The following is a 16,961-nucleotide window of genomic DNA, read 5'->3' as shown; positions in this document are numbered from 1 at the left end:
CCTCACATTTATCCATATTCCACCTATCATGATTTTGTTTAGCCTGGCTAAATGCCCTTGAAGCCTTTTGCATCCTCTTCACAACTCACCACATTCCCAACAGGTTTTGTACGATCTGCAGACTTGGATATCATGTAATTGGCCTCATAATTGATACAGATTATGAACAGCTAACGTCCAAGTACAGGTCCATTAGTCATGCCATTATTCCTACTCTATGCGTGCTAACCAGTATTCAGTCCATGATAATATATTATTCCAATCCAATGCGTTTTAACTTTGCATACTAACCTCACGTGCAATTTTATCAAAAAGCCTTTTGTAAATCCAAACATGCCATTTACACTGGTTCCCTAATACGGACTCTACTAATAACAAAGAACATAATTCCCCCTTCATAAGTCTGTTTTGATTCTGCCTACTCAAACAACTATTTTCGACATAACATCAGGCTAACCGGTTGGCAGTTGCCCTCCTTTCTTAAATGATGGAATTACATTTGCAAGTTTCCAAACTGCAAACACCATTGCAGAATTGACATAATTTTGAATGATCACAATGCAACCATGAGTTCTTTCCAAACTTTAGTGTGTTATTGGACTCTCAGGAAGACATTAAAACAAAGCCTACTTTGTCCTCTCAAAGATATGTAATAGATCCCTTGGCCCCTGACTGATTTAAGGTCCTTGCAGTACCTTGTATTTTTATTTCCACTCAAACTCTGCATCCTGTTCTCTCATTAATATACTGATCCTGTCCTTCATCGATAGCATTCACACACTACATTTTCCCTTTATATCTTAAATATCAAATACATTTAATATTCACTTCCCAGACTTGATCATCTCTAATGTCAATTAAATACCTTTTTACTTGCACTAGTGGCGTCAATTCACCTAGCTCGTTGACAATACTGTGCTTTCAAACAGTGGTTTTAATTCTGCCTTTTTAACACTCCAGTAAATTGTTCTTGATTGATTCTCAGATACGTTTCTCCTTTGCTCATTCATTTAAAATTTTCTTCCTTCTTTGATTCCTAATCCCCTGACAATATGGCTTATACCCTCCGCAACAGCACTCCCCACCAGGATATTAGTCCCAGCACTGCCAAGACAGAAATTGTCCTCTTTGCACAGGTCCTATCTGCTTCAGAACCAGTTATAATGCCCCAAAGTCTAAAGTCTGCTCCAGCAAATTTTCCAGCCATGTGTACATTTGCTCAATCATCCTATTTCTATATTCATGAGCACTTCAGAATGGACCCACGATATCTATTATATGTAGTTGAGGGGGCAGAGAAGGCCTTGGTTTAATATCTTCCCAAGAGTCCAACAACACAGCACTCCATCATTGGTATTTGACTATGGTGCTCAGGTTAAATGCATAAATACATTTAATGAGAAGCCAGATATGAACATAAGGGAGAAAGGAATAGAGATATGGGCTGCTAATGTTAAATGGGGATAGCTAGGAGGACAGTCATGGCAAACATAACCATAGCATAGGTCAAATGAACCTGCTTTCAGGCTTCAAGTTCTATGTCAGCATTGCTGGCTGTCCAACTGAGCATGCCAATCGCCAAACAAGACCTCTCCTCTACACGAAACATATATGAAGGGTACATCTGCTATATAAATGTTGATTTAGCTCACACTCACCATTAACAATCTTTATTAAAAAAAACCGCAGAGATTTAACTAAAATAATTGTCAAAATAGTTTATTTTTATTAAATTTAAGTTTTCCATCATTACCAAGAATGACTTTTTATTAGCCTTGCTTAGAAAAGCAAAACAGGCACCATGTCTAGGATGCACAAAGAAACAAAAGCATTATAAATTCTTCTGCCGAACTGTCATTCAGTTTAAAACATTTATCCACCAGGTGTACGCATTTCTATACCCTCTACAGACCTTGTAACTTAAAACAAACCAAAGACACAAACCAAAAAAGGAATATACTTTCTAACAAACCTTTTATAGCATAGATAGGTTCAGCAATGCTCTATCAGTTTGGCACGTGAGCCATTTGCTACAGTTGTTATATGGTTCACCTCCAAAAAGGTACTTTCCACCTGAAAAGACTAGGAACTCAAAAGTGGCCAGACATCTAGTGCCAACTTGTGTTCAGCAGTTTCCAGTTTGTTACAATGACCTCAACAGAGGTAATCCAGACAGCATAGTTTCAAATTGCTGTCACTGGAACTGCAGCATGTGAATCTGGAAATAATTTAACTCAAACACGTAATGAATCTCGGTTCAACGTTGTGTTCTTTGCCCACTTTTATCTCAGCAAAACATTATGAACATGGGGTCATAATAAATCATCCTCCCTATGGCCTCAATTTTAATTTTAGATCTGTCCGAAAAAAAATCAGATAGCAATTAAGTATGGCTTTATTCTCTGAAGGTGGAAACTGTCCAAGTTCAAATTGCTTATGACAATCAGGATAATGCGGAGCCTATATACAACATTACTGCTTGTCCTGAAGACATTTGTTTGCAGTTAGTTGCTTCCAGCATAGGACTTGGAAGGGCCAATCACATTTAGTCTTTAGCATCCCCAACCCCATCAGAATTGATCGCAAACATAGCCTCTGCCTCCGGTAAGCAGGGTGAGTCATAAATTTTACAGATCCGGGTTTCACCTCGTCCTTTCCTCAGATACAACCTGAAAAAGAAAGGAAGGTAAGATAGGTAATGTGCAATTATCAGTCAGATGTCATAACTAAATTTTTGTTACTTAAGTAAATTGGAAATGCCTTATTGCCATCCTTTATTCTCAACTAAAAAGAACACTTAGTTCCTAGTACTTCAGGAAAGCAGCTTAAAAGCTTTTCCTCACGGCTCAATTAGTTAACTCTGTCAGCAGCCGAGCCATAATTGTTCAGTTCCTGACAGATGTTGCATTTGCTCTCAGAGAAACAGCTATAACTGGCCTCACTGTAGATTTGGGGAGATGATCAGCCAAAACTGCTGCTCATCACCAACAAGAAATCTCTACTGGAAATTCACAACTGGATGTTGCTTGAGGAGAGATTCAACATCCATGGCAGGCTGATCAGTCAACACTTCAGCATTCAATCATTATTGAATTATTGATGAACGCTAAAAAGCTTATTCCAGAGAGAAAGTAAATGGTTAAGTACGTAAGGGAAGAAGAATCTGGTTGAAAAGAACAATAGTAGAAGTTCTCAAATTGGATGGCGGAGCAGTCAAACGGAATTCTCCTAATGTTGTCAGGTTACAGTATCTTAAGAGAATTAAATAAAAAAACCAAGTACACTGCCGTTAGTATAGAAGAGGCTCAAGGGTTGGGGGGGAGGAGTTTGATGGTGGAGCAGAAAAATATTAGGAATGCATAGGTAATGGACACCAAAGGTTAATCAAAAGCCTGGCTTAAAAGATGGAAGGATAGATAAGCTGAAGGAGTTTCAGAAGATACCTTTCAGAGTACAGTCCAAGGCAACTGATGACCTTTTCACCAATAGTGTGGCAAAGGAGACTAGAAAAAGGGCAAAATAAAAAATGAAAGAACTGCGGATGCTGTAAATCAGGAAACAAAACAGAAATTGTTGGAAAAGCTCAGCAGTTCTGGCAGCATCTGTGAAGGAAAAAACAGAGTTAACGTTTCGGGTCCGGTGAGGGTTCTGAGGAAGGGTCACCGTACCCAAAACGTTAACTCTGTTTTTTCCTTCACAGATGCTGCCAGATCTGCTGAGCTTTTCCAGCAATTTCTGTTTTGTTTTCTAGAAAAAGGGCAAAGTTAGAGGATCAACAGGTAAGCTTGGAGTTATAAAACTAAAGGAAGTTGTACAAATAGGGTGGGGAAAACCTCAAAATATTTGATGGAGAGGAACTTGAATTGTTGCTTGACAGAATGGGAAGCAATGTAGGCCGAGGGACAGTCTAAGGTTGAGCTGAATCATGCAGGCTATATTCCAGACAACAGCCTTTAAGAACTTCTGGAGTTTCAAAGAGTAGGAGGGTAAGAGCCAGCAGGGAGGTATTAAAAAAGGAGAGTGTGTCCAGAGAGTATGGCTAAGCATGTGATTGGTGGATGGGTTTTGATGAGTGGAAAGAAACATTTATTGCAGAGTTGGAAATTTGTAATTAAGTGGATATAGGACTTGAAGCTCAGTTCAAAATTTCAACTGACATCCAAAGTTTTACATGGTTTGGGTTAATCTGATGGGAGTCAGGAAATAAAAGTGACGCCAGTAACAAAGCAACAATATTGAAATTTCATGTTTTCTACAGTGTAATACTGGGCCTTCAGCAGACACTTCATTACATATGACAAAGTCAATTTATTCTGATTCCCTGACGCTCAGTTGGAGGAAGTTATGATTCATCAAATAATTTAGATATTAGTCTGACATCATGGATGTAGTCAAGGGAAAAGAATGGAACAGCAGGACTGGGTATCATGGGTACATATATGAAAACAATCCTGTGCCATCGGATTGATATTGTCAATGGGAAAGAGATGGTGGTTGATTGGTATGAACAAGAAACTTGAGTCACCAGCAATGGTGTTACATCAAGGGTAACAGATGGCACTTAGGAAAGCCTCAGTGAATTCAAGGACTTGAAAACAGAAGGGAAAGAAGATTTTAAAGGAATAGCCTTGATAAACAGATTATAATTGGGTGTCATATGATCCTTATTTGTATTCCACAACAAATACAGTACTCTATTCACGAAAACAAGGCATTTAAAACAGTATCACACAGCAGGTTCAAATTACAAGGTATTGTGAAGTAGCAATAAGCTGATTCTTCTTCATAGTTCATCACACATTGCTTTTCTAAACACAGCTGAATTTTCATTGGGAGTCTCACTTCACCAGCAAAAATATGACAGTTCAATGATATCTTTGCATGATACACTTACTGGTAATTACTTTCAGATTGGCAATGAATATAGCTGGAGCAAAGATTAAATTAGTCTAATGTGGTAACTATATTGCATTTCCCAAAATAATTATTTTAAAACATACAAGAGGACTTTCCATAAAATACATTTCAGCCAAATTCCTGCAACAAAGTACATACAAGCAATAAAGAAGTGATATGATGAAATGCATCTGTCACAATTCCAATTGTTTATCTGATGTAGAAACCATTTAACATTGATGAAGGATGGTCTGTTTCTATTGCATCTGAACCAGAAGTATGGAGGAGAGAAAGAAGCACAAGTCATGTTTAAAAAATTGGCGTGTACAACCAATCAAATGCTAAGTTTCTCAAAAAGGTGGATAATAAGCATTTCAAAACAATAAAAGCAGCAGACTGCAAACAGTGTGATTCATGTGCTGTTTCTTCACTAGTTACAGGAATAGCAGATAACATTAGGGAGGCCAACAAATCATAGTAGATCACCTATTTCTGTAAATAAAATTTTGTTTCAACTAGTCATGAAGTACTTCACATTCATATGCAGGAAATTTGCATGAGTTCAATACCACACTTGTCATCTGGGTGTGTTCCTTAGACTAGTCATATTCAGGCATAACAATGTAGGTCAAATCAATCAAAGTAAACCTGTGCATGATCTGTCAGGTCTACATCTGTAATTCTGACTATATTAAAAAATAAGATATATAATTTGCTTTTAGTTATTGGCATTCCCTGTTCTCTGGAGGCAGGTTCTGGAGTTTGATAAAACATTTTTAAAAAAGAATCACTCAAGTTCCCAGCCCAATTAACATCCATCAATTATCAAATGACTGACATGCATTATCCTTTTGATGAATTAACTACCCATATGTGGAATCAAGGCTCATGTATGAACAGAAGAACAGAAGACCAAATGGTCCCTCAAACTGTTTCTCCATTCAACAAGATTGATTTGCTCATAGCCACAATTCCATTATCCTGCCTATTCCCATAACACTCAATTCCCCTGTAGTTAAAAAATATCTCTCTCGGCCTTGAATATACTCAATGACAGCCTCCAGCATGAAAAATGTTCAAATTGATACAGTATCAAAGTGTGACTGATATCCGTTAAACTATATGCCAGTAAAACAATTAAGCTTACAACTATGGAGTGAAAACAGTTGGAAAAGATTGTCAAACTATTCTAAAATAATTGGAACTAATAATTTAAAGTTCAAGGTAACAGTCTCAAACCATTTGGGCTTTGTAAATTGCACTCCAGTTGCAAACCATATAAAGCAAACTTGAAATCAGATGGTTCAACTCTACTATCTATAAATTTGTGAAGCTTCAACAGTTAAAACAGGCAAACAGCCAAATTCTGTCAGTCAGCTTTGATTAGTCACATTTGTCTGTCCATCTACCCAGGATACACAAAAGAGAATACACTTTTTTGTAAAGTATGATTACCTTCTGTTGATTCCATCTTACCTTGTTGTTGATGCATGAGCAATAATGTTCCCACCAATTGGCTTTTTTGGATCAGCAGCAAACATTGCTGCCCCATCAACCTGTGCCACAACCTGGTTAGTTATTACTACAGCTACCCCAAACTAGAAGAAAAATAAGTGCAAGATGTTAGGATGTGATAGACACTCCTCCAATTTCATTACATGTTACATAAATCTCATTTTTTCTTCTTCAGTTTCCATGTTCCTTTTGAGTTCACTTTCTACACACAATAGAGAAATTAACATTTCAGAAAGCCAAAGTAAACAAGGGCTTTGCCAGCAAAGCTAATAGCACAAAGTTGCAAAACCCTGTAGACAGATCTGTCTTAGTAAGAACCAATAAAGTGACAATTGATTCAGACACTGCAAACATATTGCATAACTGACCAACTGCGTGAATGCACCTGAAGTGCTGGAAAACAGGCCTATTCAATTTTCAGTGGAAACACACTGTTCGGTGTTGTGCCAATCTCTTCAAAGCATGTAACAAAGCTGTATTTGCAAAACTCTACGATCAAATGCATATGTTCAAAGGTATTAAGTGACAGGGTTTTTGATCAAATATATACAAACAAAATAAATAAAAAAATGAATACAAATGCAAAATGTTGATGTGAAAAATCTGAAATAAAAATAGGAAACGCCAGAAACTCTGAGCAGGTCAGCAACACCTGTTAAGAGAGAAACAGAGTTAGTGTTTTAGGTTGAAATACTATAACCAGTTCGGAAAGGACATTGAGCTGAAACATTAACTTTGTTTCTTTCAACACAGGTACTGCCTGATCTGCTGAGCAGTTCCAACATATGCTGTTTTAATACAAATCATAACAAGCATTTTGCAATTTACCAACAAACTTCCTTGTGTACACGCTAATAATAGTCCTCTATTTCAACAAAAAAAAGGATGATTTAACAAAGGCAAAAATTACATGCATTGGACAGGAAGTCAGTGATGAAAATCAACTATCAAAGTAAACAGAGGTTAAGAACAAATAATCTTAGAGCGAGCTGTTGGAACATGTAATTCTTTGCCACAGGGAATAGTGAGGAAGATATTATATCACATGGAAGTGGAGAAGTATGCAAAACATTGGAATACACAAGGGTACAGTTAGACCACAGGCCTGCAGGATTAGTTGCACTGATTTAGGAAAGAGCTCCTGGCATACAAGATTGATCAAGTAACCCAGCTGTGCTATAAATGTTTATGGTTCTAGATAACACTACTGGAAGTTTGTCTAACTATTCTGGTACACCAAGAAAGCAGACGGTAAACATTTGAATGCTGGATTATTTTTCAATTTTTCAGTATTTGGATCCCACTTATTGAGAATATCCAATCCCCACAAGTTATCACAATAAAAACTATTTGCAAGCTTGTTAAGTGACTCCCATATTGTTCTGTACTTTTCTTGCCCCACCTTTACTTCAGATATTTCTTACAAAGTTCCTCTATCATGCCTCTCACAAAATGACTGGCCTAATTCCTACTAACCTTGGTCTACAAATAGAATTCTGAATTCAGAACTAATATCAAAAATGCCAATACATATTGTAGATGACTTACCTCATCTGCTAGTCGCAGCAACATTCGAAGAAAACGTGCAAGATGCATCTGCCTAGCTGACAATTCACCTCGCCCAGAGTAGTCTGTCCTGTACAAGGCTGTTGCACTGTCCACAATTAACAATGCATACCTACAAATTGGAAATGTGACTTTAAAAAAAATTGCATTCAAACCATTGCAGAGTTCTTAACAGTGTGGGGACAGAAGCACTCGAGGAAAAGCTATTTGTCTCCAACAAAATTCATTTGAGCATTCTTTCATTCAACTGCATGTTGATTGCACTGATTTATCCCTCCACTACCATGTCACAAAATTGGTCTTTAAATTTATCAACCCTTGAATAAGAAAGCTGGGTATTGAATTAATTTGAGATTTTGTTGCCTGATCCTATCCCTCTCATTCACTGCAAGACATTTTTTTGGATCTGCCTTATCTGTACCATTTAACATTGTATTTACTGCAACAGATGTCTCAGCATGCAACTCAATAAGCACCTTCTTTCTAGGTATTGATATAAAATTTCATAGAATCACTCAGCCCATCATGGTCAAACCTTGCAGAGATTGCTGCGGCAGGATTGTGTAGTGCTGTGGTTGCTGTTGTCCTGAAGGCTAAGTAGTTTGCTGAGAACCATGGTCTGTTTGAGGTTAGGCAGCTGAAGGTGAGAAGTGCAGGCATTGGGATGGCCTTAGTGAGATGTTCGTCATCCTCAATGACCTGTTGAAGGCTGCGAAGAACATGGCATAATTTCTCTGTTCCAGGGAATTATTGGACGACGAAGGGTACTCTATCGGTCGTGTCCCGTGTCTGTTTTCTGAGGAGGTTGTTGCGGTTTTTCTGCTGTGGCACGTCAGACTTGGTAACTGACATGTTCAGCATCATGGGATAACAAGGTGTAGAGCTGGATGAACACAGCAGGCCAAGCAGCATCAGAGGAACAGGAAGGCTGACGTTTCGGGCCTGGACCCTTCTTCAGAAATGGAGGAGGGGAAGGGGGTTCTGAAATAAATAGAGAGAGAGGGGGAGGCGGATAGAAGATGGATAGAGGAGAAGATAGGGGAGAGGAGACAGACAGGTCAAAGAGGCGGGGATGGAGCCAGTAAAGGTGAGTGTAGGTGGGGAGGTAGGGAGGAGATAGGTCAGTCCAGGGAGGACGGGCAGGTCAAGGGGGCGGGATGAGGTTAGTAGGTAGGAGATGGAGGTGGGGCTTGAGGTGGGAGGAGGGGATAGGTGGGAGGAAGGACAGGGACGAGCTGGGCTGGTTTTGGGATGCAGTAAGGGGAGGGGAGATTTTGAAGCTTGCGACATCCACATTGATACCATTGGGCTGCAGGGTTCCCAAGTGGAATAGGAGTTGCTGTTCCTGCAACTTTCGGGTAGCATCGTTGTGGCACTGCAGGAGGCCCAGGATGGACATGTCGTCTGAGGAATGGGAGGGAGAGCTGAAATGGTTCGCAACTGGAAGGTGCAGTTGTTTAGTGCGAACCGAGCGTAGGTGTTCTGCAAAGCAGTCCCCAAGCCTCCGCTTGGTTTCCCCGATGTAGAGGAGGCCACAACGGGAACAGCAGATGCAGTATACCACATTAGCAGATGTGCAGGTGAACATCTGCTTGATGTGGAAAGTCTTCTTGGGACCTGGAATGGGGGTGAGGGGGGAGGTGTAGGGGCAGGTGTAGCACTTCCTGCGGTTGCAGGGAAAAGTGCCAGGTGTGGTGGGGCTAGAGGGGAGTGTGGAGCGGACAAGGGAGTCACGGAGAGAGTGGCCCCTCCGGAAAGCAGATAAGGGTGGGGAGGGAAAAATGTCTTTGGTGGTGGGGTCGGATTGCAGATGGCGGAAGTGTCGGAGGATGATGCGTTGGATCCAGAAGTTGGTGGGGTGGTATGTGAGGACGAGAGGGATTCTGTTTTGGTTGTTATTGCGGGGACAGGATGTGAGGGATGAGTTGCGGGAAATGTGGGAGACACGGTCGAGGGCATTCTCGACCACTGAGTGGGGGAAGTTGCGGTCATTGAAAAATGAGGACATCTGAGATGTACAGGAGTGGAATGCCTCATCCTCGGAGCAGATGTGGCAGAGGCGAAGGAATTGGGAATAGGGGATGGCATTTTTGCAGGAAGGTGGGTGGGAGGAGGTGCATTCTAGGTAGCTGTGGGAGTCGGTGGGCTTGAAATGGATATCGGTTTCTAGGTGGTTGCCAGAGATGGAGACAGAGGGGTCCAGGAAGGAGAGAGAGGTATTAGTGATGGTCCAGGTGAACTTAAGGTTGGGGTGGAAGGTGTTGGTGAAGTGGATGAACTGTTCGAGCTCCTCGTGGGAGCACGAGGCAGCGCCGATACAGTCATCAATGTAACGGAGGAAGAGGTGGGGTTTAGGGCCAGTGTAGGTACGGAAGAGGGATTGTTCCATGTAACCTACAAAGAGGCAGACATAGTAGTTCAGCATCATATCCTGTTCTTATGAGGGCGTCTTCCAGCGTCTGGTGTCCAACACATTCCTCCTCATCTGAGTAGATCCTGTGTATGCACAGGGCTTGTCCGTATGGGATGGCTTCTTTAACATGTTCAGGGTGGAAGCTGGAGAACTGAAGCATTGTGAGGTTAATCTGTGGGCTTGCAGTAGAGCGAAATACTGAGATGTCCATCCTTGATGGAGATGTGTGCGTTCAAGAATGAGACTGATTCTGAAGAGTCGTCCATGGTAAGTCTTTGCAGCATCCAACTTGTCAAGGACAACGAACATCTCGCCAAGGCTATCCCTACGCCTCCATGTCTTGCCTTCATACAGCTGCCTAAACTCAAACAGAACATTGTTCGCAGCAAACTACCCAACCTTCAGGAGAACACCACACAACCCTGCCACTGCAACCTCTGCAAGACATGTCGCCAATCAGGGAACACTTCAGCAATCATGGATGTTCAGCTTCCGATCTTCGGGTAAGCATCCTCCAAGGTGTCCTTTGAATTACAACGCAGAATCGCTGAACAGATAAAGATAGCCAAGTTCTACTCCCATGAGCATGGCCTCAATCGTGATCTTGGGTTCATGTTGTGCTATATCTAACCCCACCATACTGTTCTGTGTAAAATTGATCTTACTGTTCTGCTTTGACACCATCACCTTGATAACTTGTTATTATCTCTCTACCTTAATTAGTTTGTACAGTTTTGGATTAATTGGTACTTTGGTTAGATCCTCGTCATGCGATGGTTATACCTATCATGTCATTCCAGCCATTTGGCTTGTCTCTAGCACCATCTTATTTTTGATTTTTTTGTAATTATCTCTCTGCCTTAACTAATCGGATCATAGGTCATCCCTTCACTTGCTATTCAGCTGTTGATACTTTACTCACACCGTTTGACACTTTGATCACCTGCAAAGACTTGTTATTCAGCCTGTCAACACTCCAATCACACTATTTGTACTTACCTTTTGACACTCTCAATTACCTGAAATTATCTTGCCACTATCTCTCCACATATAAATTCTGTGCCTGTGCACTTCCCTCCACTTCACCTGATGAAGGAGCAGCACTCCAAAAGCTTGTGATTTCAAAAAAAAGGACTATAACCTGGTGTCAGGTGACTTCTGACTTTGTCCACCCAAGTCCAACACCCGTAACTCCACATCATCACTAGAGACGTGGTATTAAACAAACTAATGGAGCTGAAGGCAGATGAGCCCCCCGACCCTGATGGCTTGGATCTTTAGATCCTAGAAGTAGTAGAGATTGTTGATGCATTGGTTGTAACTTTCTAAAAATCCTTGGATTGTGGAGAAGTACCAGAGGTTTGGAAAACTGCCATTAAGACACCTCTCCTCAAAAAGGCAAAAAACAGGTAACTATAGGCCAATTAGCCCAACATCTATTGTTGGAAAAGTATTGGAATCAATTAAGAAATAATAGCAGAACATTTGAAAAATCATAATCTCATCAAGCAGAGTCAAAGGGAAATTGTATCTGACGAATTTATTAGAGCTTTACAAAGAAGTCTCATCCAGAGTGGTCAGAGGGGAACCAGTAGATGCATTGTATTTCGACTTCCAGGATACCTCACAACATGTAAAGTCGTAAGAGCTCATGGTATTTAATGGAGTATACTGGCACGAATAGAGAATTGGCTAATAGGTAGGGAACAATGAGTGAGGGTAGGGGTTTTGAGGTTGGCAACCTATAACTACTGGGGTTCCACAGGGATCAGAGCTGGGACCTCATCTGTTTACAATATATATTAATGACTTGAAGGAAGGAAGTGAATATACTGTATCCAAATTTGTGAATGACACAAAACAGGTGGAAAGGCAGTTTGCAAGAGGAATGCAAATAGCTTAAAGAGAGAAATTGAGAGGTTAACTAAGTGGGCAAAAGGTTGGCAACTAGAGTATAATGTGGGAAAAGAATAATTTAAATACTGAAAAACTACAGTAAATTGCAACACGAAGTGATTGGGGAAGATATTTGTGTACAAAACACAAAGGTACCACACAGATGCAGCAGGTATTCAGGAAGGCTAATGGGATGTTGGCCATTATTTCAAGGACATTTCTTGTGAAATAGAAGTAGGGAAGTCTTTCTGCAACTGCACAAGGTGCTTGTGAGACCACATCTGGAGTACTGAGAGCAGTTTTAGTCCGCTTGTTTAAGGAAAGATATCATTTCAATGAAGCCAGCTCAGAGAAGTTTCAATAAGATAATCGCTGGTATGGAGGGATTATCTTATAACAAGGCTAAATCAGGTTGGGACTCTATTTATTGGAGTTTAGAAGAAGAAAGATGATCTCATTGAAACCTATAGGATTCTTAAGGCGCTTGACAGATACATGTTCTGATGAGTTTTCCTCTTATGGGACAGTCTAGGACCACTGGGCATAGTTTCAGAATTAAGGGGTACTGATTTAAGACTGAGATGGGGAAGAATTTCATCTCTTAGAGGTTTAAGTGTCTTTACAATTCCTTGCCACAGAAAGCTGTGCGGGCAGACTGCTTGTGTATATTTAAGGCTGAAATAAATACTTGATCAGCAGGGAAATTAAGGGGTATAGGGGTAAGAGCAGGAAAGTGATTGTGAGGAATATCGGACCAGCCATGATCTTATTGAAAGATGGAGTAGGTTCGAGGGGCCAAACAGCCTGCTCCTATTTCTAATTCTTACTGTCATAGGTATCAACAGTAATACAGAAGAGGTTAATCAAATGGACTTTGTAAAAGCCATTGATAAGGTGTCACGTTAGAGACTAATGTGGAGGCAGAGAACAGTGGCAGAATGGATGGTTAGCTGGCTTCAAAAACATAAAGCAGAGAGTGAGAATAAGGGATAGTTATCCAGACTAGCAGATGTTGGAAAAGGGCATTCCACAAGGACCATGTTCACAATTTACATTTAAAATTTACATTAAAATCATGAATCCTACATTTGTGGGTGACACCAACCTAAAGGATAGTGAATATTAAGGAGTGCAAAAATTATGGGATCATATTAAACTTACAGAATAGGACAATAATTGGCAAATTATGTTCAACACAGAATAACGCATGGTAGTATATTTTGGTAGGAAGAGTCTAAGTATGCTAAAGGAATAAATGGATCTCTGAATACAAATACATCAATCACTAAAAGCTGGGCCACAGGTTAGCAAGGCTAAAATAAACAAAGCGAGCAGTAAGTGTTGTTTCTAAAGGGACAGAATTGAAAAACAGGGAAGATATGCTGAACCACACCAAATCTTGGTTAGTTCACACAAGCACTGCATATAGCTCTGCTTACCATATGAAAAAGACAGAGACACTAGAGAAGGTGCAGAGAAAGTTTACGAGGACAATAGCAGAACTGCATGTGCATAAAATAATTAGAAAGCTGAGTATCTGTTCTTGAGAAAAGGTTGAGGAGTGACCTAGTAGGTCTTTAAAATCATGAAAGATTTTGAGAGAATGGACATAGAAAATGTTACATCTGTGAGATAGATCAAAATAGAGGTCTTCATTATAAAATAAGCAACCAAGAAATCCAATAGGGAATTCAGAAATTGCTTTACCCAAATGTGGGAAGAATGTAACTTGCTACCACAGTGCATGTTTAAAGAAAATATTATAGATTATTTAAGGGGTAGCTAGGCAAGCATTTGAGGGAGAAGGAACAGTTGTGATAGCAGATTTAAACCAGGAAAGATGGGAGGAGGTCAAATAGAGTATAAAGACCCACATGGGTACATTGGACTGAATGGTCTGCTATTGTATCATGTATCCTATGTAATCATATGCATAAATTTAATCTGGGGAGGGCAATTAGGCTTTGAGCGAAATAAACGTAAAAGATGTGAATAATTTATTTGTAAGAGAGATTTAAATATATGTCTGATCCATGTCCCTCCTTTTCCTGGTAAAATATGACTTTTCATGTGAACTTGCACAACAGCTACTTCAATAGAGTTAGTAGGTCAAGATTACTATGGACTCACAAAAACAAACAAATTATGAACTGAATTCTAATGCAGTAGTTTAAATTTTGAAAATCTTACGATAAATACTAAACAAGTCAGTACCTGGATTCTGTCATCATGGCAGATGCTTGATATAACAACTGGGTCTGATGATCAGTGTTGAAAGCTCGAGCATATGCAACATTATCTAGCACATCACTTCCTGAAAGATTGTATCTAAAAGATATATGCAAAGCTGCTTAGAATCACAAAAAGTATGACAACATTATCTCAAAGTATGCATCACTAAATTGTTAAATTTGCAAATTACAAAATCTGGCACACTTTCATATGTGGGGTTTATGGCCAGCAATTGTGATTTACAACTTCCTATGAAGATTCCAAAAGAACTGCCAAATATTTTACCAGTTACCTCGTATTAAAGCTATTAGAAAAGCAAGTGTACTATATTTTTAGATTCAGTTTATCTTCATTACAAAATCACATTATGCAGATTATTACCAGTAGTTTTATAATATTCACACCAATTATTTAGTAGATAGATCCAATGGCTTTTTTCTAAACTCAATTTCAATTGAGTTCTCCAGCCTTCCTCCTTCAAAATAATACATACTCTTGTGAACCATCTGAATGTATTTATACTGCACTTTTTCAACTTGTTTTCTCCTTTCTATTTTAACTACATAGAATTTCTGCTCCCTAAAGCACACATTAGCGTTTAATTGGCAGAGGACTGGGTGAACTTCTTTTCTGTTATAAATTGTATTGTCCACATTTATAACATTGTAATGTTCTCAAACTGTGATTATAACCTTCATTTCCCAAGGAAGCACTGCCATACTGCCATTGACAAGAATGGTGTCGTAATAGTGGGAAAGTTTACTTAAATAGCTTCCACAATTAATGCGGACATAGAAACCAATGATAGAATTATAAATAGGGATAGAACGCATGATTTAAATTGGACTGAATTACATTAGCATAGTTTATTGCTTCATTTGAATACAGGTTTGAAAAGCCAATTTACACATTTATTTTTAAAAATACACAGGAAACACGGTAGATTAGAAATTGAATTACAAGATTGTTGCAGCACAGAAAGAGGCTATTTTGTAGAATGGGGTAGAAGTAAATGGGGAAGGAAATAGGAAAATGCCAGAATTTTTGCTTCTGGTTTTCATTAATACTAGGCTGACTGAAGCAGAGTTCTTAATGAAGTCAAAAAGTCTTTTATTGCAGAGTTAACATTGTCACCTGATTATTTCAGCATCAATTTGTGACAACAGAAAACTTTAAAAACAATAGTCAGATCAGGCAGACTGAAATGTATTTGTTTCATGCTGCTTAGAGAAAAACAATTACAATTCAACACTTTTTCATATTGTAGCCAAAATTCAATGAATGTATTGCAGTCTGAATTATTAAAGGCATTGAGAGGTGAGAGAAGAGATACGAGGGACAGTGAGCCCACAAGCAAGAAGAAATCCTTTAGGTTGTGTAGGACCTTAGCAATCTCAAAGGAATGCAAGAAACAGGCCATGCACAGCAAAAGGAAACTTAAGAGTAAAAGTGCACGTGTGGGAGGAGCTGATGGAAGGAGGAGGAGGAGGAGAATGATGTTGAAGTGGGGAGCAAGTGATAACTAGAAATCCTTTTCAGATACCAATGTCATAAATTTTGCTTTTTGCTGTCACTGACCTCATGTCCACAAATCTGTCATGTAATTTCAGGATCTCCTCTAAATGTACAAAGACTCAACAATTGCAATAACATTTCCTGAATACAATTGAAAGGTACATGTAATGTGAGGATTACTGAAAAACAGCAGTACATAGATTTCAGTCGATTTACTCATTAATGAACCTCTTAACTGTCACCAATAAATTAACTTAGAGCTGCATGAAAGATATTACATATCAAAACTCCTTGGAAAATTGGAAGGTCACATCTTTAGTCAATAGCTAGCTTATATACATTCTGACTTGCTCTGTTGTTTTAAACACTACTATATTTCAAGAAAAAGAGATCCCTAAATTCTGATTCAAAACCCTCATTATTATATTATATAGTTCAACTATCATGTGATCCATCAAGTCTACTTAAAACAAAATTGCTTAACTTTTATCATTCAATACCTGAAAACTGACATCTTCAAAACCTTCTTAATCCCCTCTCAATCTACAACTCACAGAAAAATATACCATTCATGTCCTTTCCTGTAAAAACAAGTACTAATCATGTGCTGTCAACTTCCCCTGGACCTTTGACCTCCAACACATGAATTCAAATCAATGTTTTTGCTTTTGAATCTCTTCATAATCCCAGTTCTTTAACTCCATCCAATTCAGGTTCTTCAGTCCTCTAAATTTTGTTTTTAGTGCTTGCCTGCGGGTCCATCAAGAACAATTTTCAATGATCTTAACTACAAATAGCAAATAGTGTTGAGATGATGAACTCCATAGTCCATAGTCCAAAGTACAGTAGAGACAATAAGTAATGAGGTCAAACAGTCCTGAAATTACTCTTATGTAATATGGTATGTGGGGGAAAACAAAGTATAATT

General features: G+C 39.2%; 1 protein-coding gene across 1 annotated transcript in view; it reads right to left on the bottom strand.

Annotated features, from left to right (window-relative positions):
• Nucleotides 1–1,703: 1,703 nt before the first annotated feature.
• The window catches only part of rad51 (RAD51 recombinase), a 74,913-nt gene continuing 59,655 nt past the window's right edge, over nt 1,704–16,961 (bottom strand). Inside the window, exons 7-10 of the mRNA XM_020526676.2 lie at nt 14,501–14,614; nt 7,960–8,089; nt 6,373–6,494; nt 1,704–2,669 (exon numbers count right to left, since the gene is read on the bottom strand). Of these exons, the coding sequence (XP_020382265.1) occupies nt 2,546–2,669; nt 6,373–6,494; nt 7,960–8,089; nt 14,501–14,614 (490 nt within the window). The 3' untranslated portion in view covers nt 1,704–2,545. The remainder of the gene's footprint in view (nt 2,670–6,372; nt 6,495–7,959; nt 8,090–14,500; nt 14,615–16,961) is intronic.

The sequence above is a fragment of the Rhincodon typus genome, chromosome 8 (assembly GCF_021869965.1).
Source record: "Rhincodon typus isolate 14 chromosome 8, sRhiTyp1.1, whole genome shotgun sequence".
In the NCBI taxonomy this organism is placed as follows: domain Eukaryota; kingdom Metazoa; phylum Chordata; class Chondrichthyes; order Orectolobiformes; family Rhincodontidae; genus Rhincodon; species Rhincodon typus.
The sequence above is the reverse complement of the archived record's forward strand: the minus strand, read 5'-3'. Positions and strand labels throughout refer to the sequence as shown.